General features: G+C 39.5%; 2 protein-coding genes and 1 long non-coding RNA gene across 6 annotated transcripts in view; 2 read left to right on the top strand and 1 right to left on the bottom strand.

Moving 5' to 3' along the window:
- Positions 1-17,229, top strand: part of LOC146462743 (uncharacterized) — a 142,569-nt gene that overhangs the window by 38,905 nt on the left and 86,435 nt on the right. For all 4 annotated transcript variants that reach the window (XM_085085227.1, XM_085085226.1, XM_085085225.1 and 1 more), the window contains 2 exons: positions 120-281; positions 1,461-1,871. In XM_085085227.1, the coding sequence (XP_084941353.1) occupies positions 120-281; positions 1,461-1,871 (573 nt within the window). The remainder of the gene's footprint in view (positions 1-119; positions 282-1,460; positions 1,872-17,229) is intronic.
- The window catches only part of LOC146462746 (uncharacterized), an 87,224-nt gene that overhangs the window by 34,359 nt on the left and 35,636 nt on the right, over positions 1-17,229 (top strand). The window contains exons 8-12 of the mRNA XM_085085228.1: positions 2,570-2,617; positions 5,286-5,384; positions 5,880-5,978; positions 8,166-8,264; positions 8,575-10,887. Coding sequence (XP_084941354.1) covers positions 2,570-2,617; positions 5,286-5,384; positions 5,880-5,978; positions 8,166-8,264; positions 8,575-10,887 — 2,658 coding nt within the window. The remainder of the gene's footprint in view (positions 1-2,569; positions 2,618-5,285; positions 5,385-5,879; positions 5,979-8,165; positions 8,265-8,574; positions 10,888-17,229) is intronic.
- The window catches only part of LOC146462742 (uncharacterized), a 93,000-nt gene continuing 86,536 nt past the window's right edge, over positions 10,766-17,229 (bottom strand). The window contains exons 2-3 of the long non-coding RNA XR_014857060.1: positions 10,952-11,098; positions 10,766-10,870 (exon numbers count right to left, since the gene is read on the bottom strand). This is a non-coding gene — a long non-coding RNA (uncharacterized LOC146462742). The remainder of the gene's footprint in view (positions 10,871-10,951; positions 11,099-17,229) is intronic.

Below are 17,229 nucleotides of genomic sequence, written 5' to 3'. Positions count from 1 at the left end.
TCGGGTGTTAAATAAGCATTGATATTAGAGGGAGCAATTTGATGCTGATCACTGTTAGAGAATAAAGGGCGTAGAAATGATATTGATATTGAATGATGGAGTCTATTTTTTTTTTACAGGCCCCTCCAGCACCACTGTTAAAACTGCAAGGGAAGAGTCCCCTGCTGAACCGACGGTAGCTGCAGTCACACTAGATAAAGGTCCTTCACAGAAACGTCTTCGTCTTGATGAAGAAGCGAAAGGAAAACCAAGCATTGCAGGAACCTCTTTTGACCCTATAGGTATGGAGCTTGATTTCGTTTAGATATAAATTTAGTTGTCATCGCTCCATCGCTCCATGAAGAAGCTTATATGTTGGGTTTCAGTTGTATTTAAGTCTGCTCCTTGGACTACCTTTTCCCTGGATTGGTCCATGGAGTTACATAAACTACAAGTAACGATTGAGCATGGTTTGAGCATGTTTTAAGGGGAAAGACCAAAAGAAACAAAGAAAGACGAAAAAGTGATTAATCTTTCTGAGCAGCGAAATTTGGCAAATATGAACTACATGTATGATGGTGTCTCGATCAGACGATCGCATATAACGGAAGGTGGTAGGACTTGGTTCTATCTTCTGCAGTTGTCTGCGATCATATCATTGCGATCTACGATAGGTCCGATAGCTATGATTCAGGCTATGAGAGAGGCATTGCTGTTGTTTTTGATTTTCTACAATATAGTCAAAGGTAGCAGTAATCTTCCGTTTTGGATATATTCCTTTCCTTGGCTACCGAGTCCTCCATCTTTGTTTAATTGTAAGTCATCCAAGCCGTGATTTTATGGCAACACGACGGAGCCATCACATTTTCGCTGTGTAGCGCATAAGAAAAAAAATTTATATAAACATGGCATGCTTATGATTACATGTAACATTCCATGTGTGAGAGAGGTTATGGCATAGTGGTGAGAGCACTGGCCAATCAAAAGTGTACAGTAACACGGGTTGGATTCCCGTATTTCACGTAATATAGGGGTTTAGTTTGTTGTTGTGTTTCGTCCTTACTTTGACAGTTTGTCTCCAGATTCTGCAGTTCTCCTCCTAATTCTTTTTAATCCTCCTTTGTGATATAAATGTTTATTGCTTTTTATGTATCGTATTGAATCTCGCTGTACGTGTGAAATATAAAATTGAATTGAATCGCACAAGAGGCAACCATGTGAATTCCTAGCTGAGCAGGAATCTGAGGGCCAGTTGTTAGACTAGCTTCTTAGTAACACCCTCCTTAAATTAATATTAAGCTTTTCTTTTTAGTTTTTGCAGAGAAGTATGTATACAAATGAAATGACTGAGTCAAATGAATCAACTCAGCCAACAGAATGGAAATATAGCACTTTAGAGACAGCGTAATTCATGTACAGTATTTGGAGATGTACATATGAGAAGGTCTATAACACTTACGTGAATTTCACGTTGATTTCAGATACTCTTATCAAGCTTTTCATAAGCACCCAAGGTCTAAATGAAGAACAACAAGAAACAGTCCATGCAATGTTAGCATTTCAAGCACAGACGTATGTGAAATCCCACAACCTTTCCACAGCTGAACTAGAACCAGTGGGAGCCCTGATTGAATTTTTAGAAAAGGCTTACCACGTGGCCCTTGTGTCCGTTAACGTTGGCTCTTTGGAAATCGTAGTGCGATGCCCTAGCCTAGAAAGTCTTGAGCGTCTGTGGAGTGACTATCTCTCTGGTCGCCTCAATGAAGAAGCTGAGAGGCACCTTATGACTGACGAAGTCAAAAGGAAACTGAACAGGGAGACGATTAACTTGACGACAACCATAGGAGAAAGAAACTACTTGATGTGCAGGAATGCTTTCATGGAAATGTCAGGTACTTTTTAGTGGATAGTTCAAGGAGATTTTATTGAATGGAAATCAGGAACTCAGCTGTAAGACTTCAAGTCATGAAGTGATTAATACATATCTTTTCGAGACGTATCACATGGAAACGAAACGTTACGTCATGTGGACAGGAAGCCAAAATAACATCACCTGGGTTGCTACGGTCAACGCAAAGTCAGGGGAAACAGATTCTTTTGAAGTTCTGGGAAAAGTCGGGGAATATTGTGTGAAGTCAGGAAAATTTTAATTGTACTCAAAGTCAGTGAAAAGTCAGGGAATTTTATTTTTGGCTAGCCGCAATACAGTACTACCAATTCGAGTATCTCATTTCGTACAATTGAACGGACTGGTAATTTATTGTTATTTAACCAGGGGAAGCAAGTAGCAGTGGCTTTCTGCCTGAAGACACTAATCCAGCAGGAGAGGGCTCAAGACAGACTGATGAATTTCAGAAGGTAGAACCTTTTCAGTTTTGTTGAATACCATGCCATGAGAAACCGATGGTAGTGAATATATGCGTGTGCAGTCTTGTTTAGTCGTTTTAGCAGTAACTTGCTTATTTGTATGGATGTGAAGAGGTGCTAAACATTGTTTTATTAGGGCGAATTTTGTACTTGTCTATGTCACGTAAATTTTAAGAGAGTTAAGCGCGGTGATGTTGCTCCCTTGTCTTTACCCTGTTTACAGGATAGAAAACAGGTTATGAACTGGATGATTAGAGCAGAAAGGGCCAAAGTAAGTGTAGAGTTGTTATATTTTTATCATAGATTTGTATATTACTGGGACCTTAATGCCAAGAACGAGCTAGTCTTTGAATGAATGAGTTACATGGTATTTCAAAAGAGACAAAGGAGAAGACACTAAGGGAACCTCCACTCTTTAGAGTAATTGGCCTTAAATCTATGAAAATAACGCTCATTTCAAATTTTATCAAAACAAATGGAACGAACACCTTAAGGTGCAAAACGTGGATGTAACTGTTGTCCATTTTTCCCTCCTGACACCATTTTGGACTTTTAGTGTGATATGGTTGGGTTGCTGCTATAGGGGGTAGAGGTTCTTCTTTGTGAAATAATGGACAACCATGCGACGTTACCGATTCCACACTGCACTTTTGGCGCACGGGAAAATTAAAGACAGAACTGAAACTGATAAAATCCTGTTTTGTCTGGTAATTGAAATATGGCTTTCAGGTTTTCGAGACCTGTTTGAAATACATGTAATACGATATTTTCAACAATTTAAGGTCAATTTATTTCAAGTTGAGGGTTTCTGAAGCTCTTCATTTGGCATTTTTCTGCGCTGGTTACCTTAAAAGATGGAAAGCTTAGAGTAGCAATGACTGTGACCTTTGCTTCTTTATTGAACAAGAAAAAGAAGAATTCGCAACAAAAGATAACAGCAACCATCATTAAAGGCCTCTTGCGCCTGCCAATTAAACGTCTACTAAGGCAATTGACCCATTGCAACAAACCGGAATCTTAAACACTAACAACATCACTCAATTATTGCTTTACCAAGCCCTCCACAGTCCATAGTCTGACAAGAGCGATGGATCCCAGTGGAAAAAAAAGCCCTCAACAGATATACTCTGATCAGTTTCCAACAACCCACATTTAATGATTTTCAGGCCAAACTGCTGAAGTTTATCGTGAACTCGTTGTCTTAAAGGGGCAGTGTCACCTATTTTAGTGTTTGTTTGAGTGGCCAAAAAATATATTTGAATCGTTCTGAAATAATGGTTCAGTATTGTGAACAGTATCCCTACTGGTGCATAGAAACTAGTGCGTTTATTATGTTTGGCCGCGGATGGCTAGGATGGAAAGGAACTGCAACTTGGAAAGATTGTCCAACTTTTTCAAGTTCTTCTTTTGTCCTTCAGAGCACTCGCTAAGAACTGATTATAGTTCTTTCTTCCTTGGAGAAATCCCTTCATATTTTCTTCCTGGTGTTCTAAAGCAAATTTCATGTTCTCAAAGAAGTTTTTCGTCAAATGTTTTGATCAGTTTTGACCAAAATACAGCAAAATCGCCGTGACAGTGCCGCTTTAAGGACGGTGCCTACTATTGTTACTGCGCATACGTTCTACGCATCGCGAGATACTCGGGTTTGCTATGGGCGGTGCCTGCTAATACAGGAATATTTTTGCGCGGTTTAAAACTATGCGGAAAAAGCAGAGCTTAGCAAACGCTTTTGGTATCTCGGAAGAAAATTGGGGGTAACCATGCATTTTTCAGAGATAATTAAGCTGCAATTTAGGAAAAAATCCCATACATTGCTTCATATTTTGGCGCTTTTTAGAGATATTATTGCTTAATTATCTCTGAAAAATGCGTGGCTACCCCCAATTTTCGTTTTGGATTCCAATAGGCCTTCCTAAGATCTGCTTTTCCCGCACAGTCATAAACCGCACAAAAATACTTCCATATTAGTAGGCACCGTCCTTAAAGCGTATTGTAAAATTCATTAATTGTTGATCAAAGTTATGAGCAATCAATAGGTAGTATTTGAGTCACATGTACACCTCTGTAAACTCCAATACAGATCAGCTGTCTGAAAGCACGGGGAGGGATTGAATAGGTAGCACGGAAAGGCTGGGGTTGATGAATTATTAAACATTAGAATTAACTTTTGATACAAACTCCTGCTCAGCTAATTAGTATTCATTAACTTTTGATACAGATTTCTACTGATTAAAATGCAAACAAAAAAAATAACACTTCAAAGAATGTCGTTTTACCTCTTATCACTTTTGTCCAGTATGTTGAAAGCCATCTTCCCCTGTACATTTGCCAAATGGCGGTAAATGCCTCAAACAAGTAGGTAGAGTGTCTTAGGAGGGTAACGTTCTTCAGTTTGCTTCGCCACTTCATAAATGAATTTGCACAGCCAGAAGTTTAAACTCTTTCCGGACATATGCTCGAGTGGGGCTGACAAGTCCTCGACATCAGTTCTGTCAAGTCCGTTCCCTCCAACTGTTTCCAACTGCGCTTTTTTGTTCATTCTAGTGTTCTGTCAGGTAGTAAAAACGTTCACCACCCATTTTGTATTGTATTTCGTATTTTTAGGTACTGTTACAGACTGTAAGGTAATTTTTTCCGCTTCAGTTTTCGGAGAACGAAAACGACTCACGGTTTAACAGTGACTGAAAATTATAAATTATAAATAGTTGTACTATTGTCCCGTGCTCTCTCTCCTGTGGGACCTATAATACTTTGACATGCATGTCCAATGACTGAATGGCATAAAAATACTTTGCATTCAATTTTTTTTTTCACAACTACGATAAAATATTCGCGTCCGATCTACGCCCATGTAGATCCCCCGCTCATATTTTAGTAGTACTTATAATCATGTATTTCCTGAGTAATCGACTGGAAGGTCGATGGATTTTTATCAACAGGCATCCAGAAGTGCTCTGCACAAAGCTTCGATCAGTGGACTTTCTGAGACTGTCAAAATGCTTCTTGATGGTGGTGAAGATGTGGACCAAAGAGACCAGGTTTGAAATCTATTCCATTTGTGGAGATTAACGTGTACCCATTCGCATTAGTTGTATTGTTTTGCATCGCGTTGTGTTGCGTGAATTGCATCGTGTAGCATTGCATTGTATAGTGTACAAGCTGTTTTGTCTTTTAATGTATTGTTTGTATGGCAAACCTGTTTTTGAATGCAATGGATAACTCTAATGACGCATACAACTTAGGAAAACCCAGTGGTATACATGTAGTGGCGCGGCTCTCGTAAGCTTGTAATTGTTTTTATTGTGTAGCATCTGCTTTTTTTCTTAGGATTGCGATATTGTTCTGTTTTTTGTTGTAATATTTTCCAGAAGAGTTGCCAGCCAATCACGCCTTTGTACCATGGATTTAACCAGTGACTGGTTATACGACGTTTCGCAGTTTAATCTGTTGTAAATCTGCTTTCTGGTCGCAATCAAATATACCCGTTGTGAAACCCCATGTAATTCTCTCTGTGCTGTCTTTATTTTTGCCAGTTTTCTCTGACGCCTCTTCACCTTGCCTGTTGGTATCGACAGGAATCTGTTGTCAGACTGTTGTTAGAACATGGTGCAAATGTCAATGCTCTAGACAGGGTGAGTTAGATAAAAGGTAAATTATTGCATGAGAAATAAAGTTAGTTAATGTCTCCTAAGAATATAAATTACAAGTAAACACTGAGTTGCACTGTAACAACACTGAATGCTTCACTAAACACCTGAACAGCATCATCCCGCACATACAATTTACCATAGCAATGGAAGGGGATGGGGTCTTGGTTTTCGAGGATACTTAGATCCATGTGGCAGATTACTTGAACATCAAGACCACTGTCCACAGGACACGCACTCACACTGACCAGTTGCAGTATCCTAACGTCTAGTCCAATCATCACATACAACACAAGAGGTCTGTTTTCCACATTAAATTGAACAAAGCCGAAATCCTAGTCACTGAGAAAAAAAGACAGAGAACAGGATCGGGAACATTTTTGGGAAGGCCCTCGGAGCCGATGGCTTGAGAGGTGGGCCTTTCAAACTCCAGATAAGTAAACGTGTAAAAGCAAGATATAACGTGCTGTGTGAAACTATGCTTCACCGGCGAGGACTCGTTCCATTTAATGTTCGGAAGGAGAAGAAAAAATGCAGGGCAGGGGATAAAATTTTCACTGTAGGCCTCCCTTGTACCAGCAGATTGACAGAACACTTGTCTTGAGTCTTTAAGAACTACGGTATTCCCATGTGACGGAAGGTTTTTCCACTTCGGGACAACTATGGACTTTACGGTTCTCTGGCATTTGGAAACAACTGACAACGGGGGAAATTAGACTCAAATGGGCAACTCGCTTGCAGGAAAGAGCCGTCACTCTCTTGAGGTACGGGATCAAACCACGAACTGGCACAGAGCAATGAGAGAAACTTGACTTGGATCCAACAGCGTTTATTTCTAGCACTCGTACATGTTGTTGCAGAAGTAATCGAAAAATAGTACAAACAGACTACGTTATATATGATTCGAACAGCTATTCAAGTACAAGAAATACAAAGAAGCGCATACACAACTTGTTTGATCTTAGCGAAAGTAAACCACAAAATATATTTTTAACTCTGGAAGTTATTGTTGCTAAGGCTATTTTTAAAGTAACCTAAATTGAAAATTCCTTACAACAATAAATTACAAGAGCAGCAGAGTCAGCAAAAGCTCTTAGAGCACGTACTAGCGAAGTATGAATAGAATTGCAAGGTCAGCGAGCGGCTGCCGAAGCACGTATCCTCGCTGTTTAATTACAGAGTTTACCACCTTTAACAAAAACTGCATACTTGGAATTCTACGAGTCAGCAAAACCATTCATACTTTTAATCTAGATCTGTCTTTTGCGGTGAAGAGAGCAATGCCGAAAAGCAAATTAACAGCTATTACTGTGCGAAGGTTCGACTAAAAATAACTCGGAATGTATTGAATTAAAGCGAAAAGTGTCAAATTGAATAGACACCGCGCAGTTTTAAAGGAAACTAATTAAGGCAGATAGATTAACCTAACTAAAGTAATTATTTGGTGGAATAGTATTTTTAGAAACGAACACAAGGGACATTTGTGTAGTGACTCAATGTTCCGGAAAGCGCTTAAAATAGTTAGTTCGTTGTGCCACGAGAACAAGTACTGTTGGCTTTTATAGGATTATTGTTTAACAAATAGCGCAAAGCATGAAAACAAAGCAATTAATTGACAAGTTCCCTTTACGGGTGACTGCAGCTGAATGTAAACAATCGGAGCGGCGTAATCAATGAAGCGAATCTAATAGCAACTCCGTGGCAAAACTGACAACGGAGCCTGAAAAGACTATTTTTAAACAAAAGCGTCGATTTGAAACTATTTATGGAAGCTATTTTCGAACTCAAATGTTATTCACTGCCAAAAGCTAAATTCCTAAGTTTAAGCTAAATGCATACACGAGCCTAATTACAACTTTATCAACTCGACCGACACTAAACTCGCTGTTATAGCAAATTCTTTCCTAACACCCACCTACAGTAGACCGAAGAACACACTTTAAGTCCCTGCTGGTCCAAACATACGCCGAAGACCGACAAGGTCTGTGATATGGTATATGATATTGAGTGTGACACCTGCAAACAAGACGTCACCGGAATACTGACCAAATACTGACCACATTTCCCTCAGTACAGATCTGAAAGAATCACATTTGTGTGGGTAAATGTTGTGTGAGTGTTGCAATTATAGACGGTATCTATACTGACCCTGCAATCTTTCTGTGTTTTTAGTTTCAACGCACGGCTCTTCAGAAAGCTGAACGCCAAAATTACCGATCCATAGTGCAGTTGCTTTTGGAGAATAACGCAATTCCAAGTTTTCAGCAACCGGTAAGATATATACTAATCAGTTCTGTCAGTTTTTCTTAAGCTACACCTGTACCTTAAAAATAAAAGGAAAAGGTACAAGGAAAATTAAGGAAAATTAAGAAAGTGTGCAGCATATTCAATTATACGCTTCCTCACTTACTTTTTTAGGAGTCCTTTACTGACCAAATTTTTCAAGTCTTTCTGAGTGCAAAAGATGGTTTTCAATACACGATTCATTTTTTTCTTACGATTTTGGCAGAAATCCAATTAGAAAGTCAATATAGAAAGAGCATTAGGAAGTAAAATTCACCTTAAACATTTTAAATTGCAGTCCAGTCTGAAGATACAAGCCCGCAAAGCTGTCCTTAGTGTAGACAGACGGTCGGGTCTTAACCTGCTACAGGCGGCTGTCGTAGAAGCGAACTATAACATCGTTTCCAAAGGAAGTGTCCTCCTCGATGACTTTGTGAAAGAGATGAACGTTCAAACTACGGGAAACGGCGCTAATGTATTTGCTGGAAAATCTGCTGCTCAAATTCTGTCAAGTCTGGAAGGGAGACGGCCAAGTCATAATGACATCGACAAACTTTACCAAGGGATGGTCAAGAAAGTCAAAACGCTAAATGAGCTGCACCGGCGAGCAAAAAGTGACGATGTGGAAAAGGTGATAGAGCTTGTTTTAAATGACGGTATCGATACAAATATCTCAGCACAAAGCAATTCCACACCTTTGTTGTGGGCGACTCAGTCATCTTCAAGCATGTTGATTAAAACCCTCATTGATCTCGGTGCAGACGTAAGTACTCAAAGAAGCAATGATAAAACAGCATCTTTGTTGTTGGCGAGTAATTGTAACAACTACATGGCCATTCGCCTGATTTTGGAGCATGGAGCTGATGCGAATATCCAGGACGCTGGCGGATATACACCACTTCATGTATCTGTTCGTGAAGGATTTTTCAACATTTCCCAATTGATAATTGATTCAGGAAGCAACATTAACGTAAGGAACAAAGATGGAAAAACACCACTTCATCTTGCAGTTGAGGAAAATGATCAAACTCTCGTCAAACTGTTGCTTAAGAACAATGCGAGTGTGGACATTCAAAACAGGGCGGAAGATACACCACTTCATATTGCAGTTAAGAGAAATGGTGAAACTCTCGTCAAGCTGTTGCTTAAAGACAACGCGGATGTGAACATTCAAGACAATAATGGAGATACACCACTTCATATTGCAGTTACGAGAAACGATGAAGCAATCGTCAAGCTGTTGCTTAAAAACAACGCGGATGTGAACATTAAAAGCAGGATGGCAAATACACCACTTCATATTGCAGTTAAGCGAAATTATGAAATTCTTGTCAAGCTGTTGCTTAAAGACAGCGCGGATGTTACCGTTCAAGACAATAAGGGAGATGCACCACTTCATATTGCAGTTAAGAGAAATGATGAAACTCTCGTCAAGCTGTTGCTTAAAAACAACGCGGATGTGAACATTAAAAGCAGGATGGGAAATACACCACTTCATATTGCAGTGAAGAAAAATGATAAAACTCTCGTCAAGCTGTTGCTTAAAAACAACGCGGATGTGAACATTCAAGACAATAATGGAGATACACCTCTTCATATTGCAGTTAAGAAAAATGATGAAACTCTCATCAAGCTGTTGCTTAAAGACAACGCAGATGTGAACATTCAAGACAATAATGGAGAAACTCCACTTCATATTGCAGTTACGAGAAACGATGAAACTCTCCTCAACCTGTTGCTTAAAAACAACGCGGATGTGAACATTAAAAGCAGGACGGCAAATACACCACTTCATATTGCAGTGAAGAGAAATTATGAAACTCTTGTCAAGCTGTTGCTTGTAAACAACGCGGATGTGAACATTCAAGACAATAATGGAGATACACCTCTTCATATTGCAGTTAAGAGAAATGATGAAACTCTCGTCAAGCTGTTGCTTGTAAACAACGCGGATGTGAACATTCAAGACTGGGATGGAGATACACCACTTCATACTGCAGTTACGAGAAGTGATGAAACTCTCGTCAGGCTGTTGCTTGAAAACAACGCGAATATGAACATTCGAGACTGGGATGGAGATACACCACTTTTCATTACAGTTAAGAGAAATGATGAAACTCTCGTCAAGCTGTTGCTAGAAAACAACGCGGATGTGAACATTCAAGACAGGGATGAAAAAACACCACTTCATTTTGCAGTTACGAGAAGTGATGAAACTCTCGTCAAGCTATTGCTTGAAAGCAACGCGGATGTGAACATTCAAGATTGGGAAGGAGATACACCACTTCATATTGCAGTAACAAGAAGTGATGAAACTCTCGTCAAGATGTTGCTTGAAAACAACGCGAATATGAACATTCGAGACTGTTATGGAGATACACCACTTCATGTGTCTGCTCGCGAAGGATTTGTCAACATTTCTAAGTTGCTAATTCAATCAGAATGCAATATTAACCTGCCTAACGTAATTGGCAAAACCCCACTCGATCTTGCTATCAGCGAAAGTAGTGAGACTCTCGTGAAGCTGTTACTTGAAAACGGCGCGCGAGGCTCTATAAAGGAAGGAGATCCACTATTGCACAAACCTGCCGGGCCTTTACTTCTTCGCCGGGTAAAGAGAGCAACAATAGCCAAATTTAAAAAAAGGGATCCACCATTGCGCAGTCCTGACGGACCTTCGCGTCTTGGCGAGGTGGAGAGAGAAAAACTTGGAAAGGTTGCAAAAGATCCGCTATTGCACAAACCTGTTGGGCCTTTGCGTCTTGGCCCACTGGATAGAGAAGAACTTGAAAAGGTTTCAAGAGATCCTCCATTTTACAAACCTATTTGGCCACCGCGTCTTGGCGAAGTTATTTGGCCACCGCGTCTTGGCGAAGTAGAGGAAGAAGAACCTGGAAAGGTTTCAAAAGATCCACTATTGTACAAACCTGTTGGACCTTCGTGTCTTGGCGAGTTAGGGAAAGAGGAAGAAGAACGAATTACCAGTGGTACAGACACACAGTAGCTAGAAATGCTAGAAATACGAGAAGCACTGGGGAGAGACAAGGAGCAGCAGAGAGTGCGGCCGTCAGTAGCAAGACTGATAAACTGCTTGTGACATATATTTAGACTTAGCTTCAACAACCAGGTCCCGGTTCCTCGAGTGCCAGTTCACTAGTAAACCACCCTACGCTGAGGTTTAAATACCTTCTTCAATTACGTTCCTTTCGCGAAAACACGATTAGCGCTAACAAGGGATAAGGAGTTCAATACTTCCCACCTAGCGAGGTCACTTGACTTATTAATTGGGACAGCATAACTTTGCGCTACAAAGTCTGCAGAAAGTAATTTATGTTAGTTGAGGGGGAGTGTGTTTTGCCAAATGAAAAACTTCAAGGGAGAAAATAATTCTCGAAAAAGTCGTCCTTTGGCCCTTACCATTCTGGTTTGAGGCTGTCCAAGGTACATTTACAAAATTTACAAAGGAATTTTCATATGGAGGCTTCCCGCACCATTGGACAAGAACAACTGAGGAGATACATTGTAGATACACTGCACTTCGGTGGGTTTCATCTAGGACTAAGCGGGAAAGTTTGTAAAAAAAATATCGTAATCGTAAAGCAGTGTTTACAGAACGGACCGATTTTTTAAAATATTTTTATATATAAGAAAACAACTCTTTTATTCTAGATTTTTCACGTAGCATGTCGTTTTTATTGCATTTCAATGGAATACATATCTTTTGGTAACTTTTCTAAGTGGATTTTTACTTTACAAGTATAAGTATTTCAAGTGTCTGTCTATTTTGTATACTTCATTCTAACATTAGAATACTCTTGATTGTCCATTACTAAGGGATGGAATGAACTTTATAGTTTAATAATGTTTTCTAGATCTAGATCTATTAGTTGTACAAAATATTTCACTCCACTTTCAAGAGGACTGTATACGTTCTTTAATACCCTTCAGGTTCGGTTAACAGTACAAAACACTCGCAGTCACAATCTCCTTTGGACTCTAACACTCGATCGCACAAATCCTTATTTGCTTGTTACTTGATACTCGTCAAGGTCATTCGCATCATTCAAGCTACATGTCAATCAAGTTCACGGTGTACATTCTCTCATTCCATTGTCGCTAAATATACAAACAGGTGAAGTGTTCGCTGTTGTACTTGCCTCTTTGTTCCAACAATCTTATGACACTGAAACCCTGCCATCTGCCTGGAAACTAGCTAATGTCTGTGCCATCTTTAAAAAGGGCTCCAAGGCAGATCCAAAAAACTATAGACCGGTATCTTTAACATCTCTTACATCCAAGGTCATGGAGCATATAGTATACTGCCACATATCACGTCATCTGTCAGCCAATTATATCATCTCCCCGCACCAGCACGGTTTTCAGCGGGGCCTCTCATGCGAGACACAACTTATCACCGTTATACATGAATGGTCCTCAGTCCTAAATACTCACGGGCAGGTAGACGTCGTATTCTTGGACTTTGCAAAAGCATCCGATACTCACGAACTTCTCTTACTTAAGGCTCACTACTACGGAATCCGTAACAAGTCTAACACCTGGCTCCGTAGCTTTTTAACTGGGCACAGCCAACGCGTCGTGGTTAACGGTTCTAATTCTACGTGGTCTCCAGTACTATCCAGGGTGGCTCATTGTACCGTCTTGGGCCCTATCCTTTTTTTATGTTTATAAACGACCTTCCCCACAATATTCTCGGTTTTCACTGTCACGCCATTGAAAAAAAAAAATCGAAACCGTTCCATGAATGAAGTCAAGAAATTGACATGGTATAGAGGATAAATAAATAAGGCATCTGTCCAAGTGTCAGGTCTGTGCGGCATTCCCTACTGGAGTTATTTGACAAAATGTTCCACATAAATTTATAGAGCTTAGTATGGAGACGCCATCTGAGGGACACAAACATGGCGGCCGGAAATACGAAAAAACATCTGGAGTTCACTTTTGCCAGAAAAGAGGTTTGTTTGCCCTTGTGAATTTTCGAATGTTTAGCTTAATATTTCTCCTTAAACTTAAATTGTTTAGAATGCTGAAAATTACCCGAAGAGTCATTTTTAAGATACGGAAAAGCTCTGTCACGGCCGTCCTCCTTATGCCCGAGGTAGTCAATCGATAATATCGATAATCGATAGCATTCGATAACAATCGATAAAAATCGATTAATTTTTTCGAAATTCGATAAAAATCGATAAAAGATTTCGTTGTGAGTAATCGATAATTATCGATTTTTGAATCAGGGCTATCGATTTTATCGATAAATATCGAATTTATCGAAACTGAATTATCGTTCCAATTTTCGAAACGGAAACACCGAAAGATATTAAAGAACTCGCAGAGACACTGATAACAACTTTCCTGATCGTTAAACGATAAAAATTGCTTCATCTTTTCTACAAACGATTAGTATTACTCAGGGTGTATTGTATTTGAAATCCGATATAGATCCCTGGTTGATTATTCCACTGTTTTATTTATTTGCTAATGTAACACAATCGCACGCTCGTTGGTCTTTCACCCAGTCTTTAAAGTTACAGATTTTCGTGATTTTTTGAGTAAATAGTTTATGTTTGTTATCGAACCCGGTAAATCGAACAATAAAATCGGGAAGAAAATCATAATGCAGTCTCTTTAGTCTCTTGTACAGTGCATGAAAACAAATCATTTCATTTCCGCTTTTGAAATCTAAATTTAAAGAGTCACAATCAAACGCTCCCTCAACGGAAACAGGATAATTTTTATCGATTCAATAAAGATCGATGAATCCGATAAAATCGATAACATTAACACTTCGTCGGCGTGTGAGTATCGAATTTTATCGATTGACCGATAAAATCGATATCGTTTAAGTTCAATTTATCGATAGATATCGATTTATCGAATGATTCTCCGGTATCAATTTTTATCGATTGACTACCCCGGGTCCTTATGTCACGCACGATGGAAACTCGGGAAATTGAAACCGTTCTATTTTCAAAAGGAAGCACGACATCGAGCTAAGAAATTGTGAACAGACATATTTTTAGGTAATCTTTCCTTGAATGAAGGTAAAAATTTTGTAGGCCTCCCAGTTTTGAATTTTAGAATTTGGTGACGTCACGTGAAAACCAAGAATTGCATCTGGCATAAAGCTCTTTGCCGACAACTGTGTACTTTATCGTCCGATAAATTCCACCGAAGATCACCTAGCTCCCCAGCGAGACCTCGATCAACTAGATACGTGGGCGTCAACATGGCAGATGAAATTTGCTCCTACAAAATGTTTTGTTATGTCAGTTACTTTAAAAAAGTCTCCTTTTAAGTTTAGCTACTCCCTTTGTAATGTGCAGCTCGACGGTGCTTGCTATCAAAAGTATCTCGGTGTCTACATAACATGTGCGCTGAGCTGGCAAATGCAGTGTGTTGAAGCCAAAAAGAAGGCCATGAGAGTCCTAGGGATCCTTCAGAGGAACCTTTCATCGTGTGACAGATCTGTTAAAGAACATTGCTATCCTTAGTGCGCCCGATTGTTGAATACGCCACTGTTGCCTGGTCTCCACACACCAAGAAAGGGATTGACTGCATTGAGTCTGTACAGCGCCGCGCAGCGCGGTTTGTTAACAACGATTATAGCCGTTATAGTAGTGTATCATCTACGCTCACGGACCTAAATTGGCCCTCACTGCAATTAAGGTTACCCGGTACCTTCAGAGGTGTCTTCAGAGGTGTCTCGCGTCCAAGCGATGTAGCGCGTCCGGTTTAAACTGTAGATACCTGAACCCTTATATCAAATTAAAGCTTATAGAACTGGCTATCCAGCTAAACCAAGAATTTTGAAAAAAAATTAATTGCCGAATTTTAAGCACTGTTTTCTCGAATAAATTTTGTTCACTTGGAGGAGCCACTTCAAAGAGCTAAAACTCAAAAGGAATTTGTTCGTTTGCCTTCAAATTTAAACAGTAGCTAGTTTAACATATAAACAACAAAAACGTGTCTGCGAACTTTTTCTTTCGAAATATTTTTTCTCCGAGAGCGATTTTTGTACGATTAACCCACATTTTTTTCATGCTATTTCAAAAATGCTCTATAACTTTTCACTGCGATTGAATATGGCAAAACACAGACACGTTTTTTTAGCGCTTTGGGTCCGGAAACTGAGGAGCAAATTAAATTAGCAAAAAACAAAATTCAATTTGACTTGTAGCTTTAAAAAGGTGATTCGGACGCTTGCAATTAGAGGTCGTGAAAAATTCGACAATTTATTTTATTTCAAAATTCTTGGTATGGTTTGATAGCCAGCTCTATAAGCTTTAATTTGATATAGGGGTTTAGGTATCTACAGTTTAAACTGGACGCGGTACATCGCTTTTAAACGCGAGACACCTCTGAAGGTATCGGGTAACCTTAAAGGAGTATCACGCTATTTTTAGTACCACATCGAAAATCGGAAAGACGCTATTCGGTTGATTGTAGCCAAGATATAATGACAAAATTCCATTAAAAGACTATAAGAATGCAAAGAAACTATCCACGGATATTTTCGCCGGCAGATGACCAAGATAGAGAGGGGTTTAAATTTGAAAACGTCTGGCGGACGTTTACAAATTTCGCTGTTGTAACGCATCAAAAATCGCTGGTTGTACTATATTTTGGTTCAACCTTTCGTCTTTGAATCACTATTAATATTTCTTTAAATTAGAGATTGAGAAATTAATTAACACAGTGTTCAAAGTTTAAATTTAGTGAATTTTGGCCAAAAATCATGACATCTCCCATCGATCCCCCATGATACTGCCCCTTTAAGACGTAGCATATGTGATATCGGCATGTTTTATCAAATACATAGAGGTCACGTTAACAGCTCCCTCCCCCACGAGCTTACCTCTGTGCCCGCGTACAGCCGTACAAGGGCGAGTCATGACTTTAAGATAAGTCTACCGTTCTCTTCAGTCGACGCTTACAAACACTCATTTTATGTAAGATCAATCCCAGCATGGAATGCGTTACCACCTGACATCGTCAAGTCTGGCTCGTACTCGGAATTTATCAGTTCTTTATATGTACTGTATGTATAATTTAACCTATTGTGCGTCCGCTGGCTGCTCCATTGCCGGATTAGCTTTGCTAATGGAAATTATGCTAATTAAAGATTAAAGATCGCGCTTATAATTTGGCATTGCGTGACGCTTATATCTCGTTTCCGACATTAGTCTCAACCACCGACTGTGCGTGGTGTAGATCTACTTCAATAAATCACTTTTTTTCTCAGTTATTAGCCCTGTTTATATTTGATCGCAAGTGGAACCACACGATTTATTTTTTGTTGTTATTATCATCATCATCATCATCATTAGTATTATTAGTATTAGTATTAGTATTAGTATTAGTATTAGTATTAGTATTAGTATTAGTATTAGTATTAGTATTAGTATTAGTATTAGTATTAGTATTAGTATTAGTATTAGTATTAGTACTAGTATTATTTATTATTTTTTTAACAAACCGGCAAATGACCGACGGCGGCGACAAACGAGCTGTTCCAATGCCCTACGGTATAGGCAAAAAAAAAAGTTGATTTCCTCGTTTCTGGGCAAACCTTTATCCCAATGGAAGCTAATTCGGCCCAAACGTACTCTCTGGAGTCTGTGGATCTTCCGTCACTTAATTTTGTCCTCCTTTGACATAATTAACGCAGATCTATCGTCTTTTGCGATGAATTTATCCTTGAAAGGAAGTGTCAGTGCTGTGAGGTGAAAATCACGAGGCCGTCAATTGTTGGGGGGTACACAAAAGCCAGGCCACCGGGACAGACAATGAAAAAATGCCCAGGGCAGCGCTCTACCAACTGAGCTATCGAGCCAACTGGGAGATGATAATTTTTTAAATACGTAAAGGGGCGTAGGCAGGATTTCTTGGAGGGGGGGTTCCAAATTGGTTCCAACGAAACCACGGTTGGTCCAAA

This window comes from Pavona decussata, unplaced genomic scaffold (genome assembly GCF_977016875.1).
Source record: "Pavona decussata unplaced genomic scaffold, jaPavDecu1.1 SCAFFOLD_185, whole genome shotgun sequence".
Taxonomy (NCBI): Eukaryota; Metazoa; Cnidaria; class Anthozoa; order Scleractinia; family Agariciidae; genus Pavona; species Pavona decussata.
Note: the sequence above shows the minus strand (reverse complement) of the source record. Positions and strands in the feature narration are given on the sequence as shown.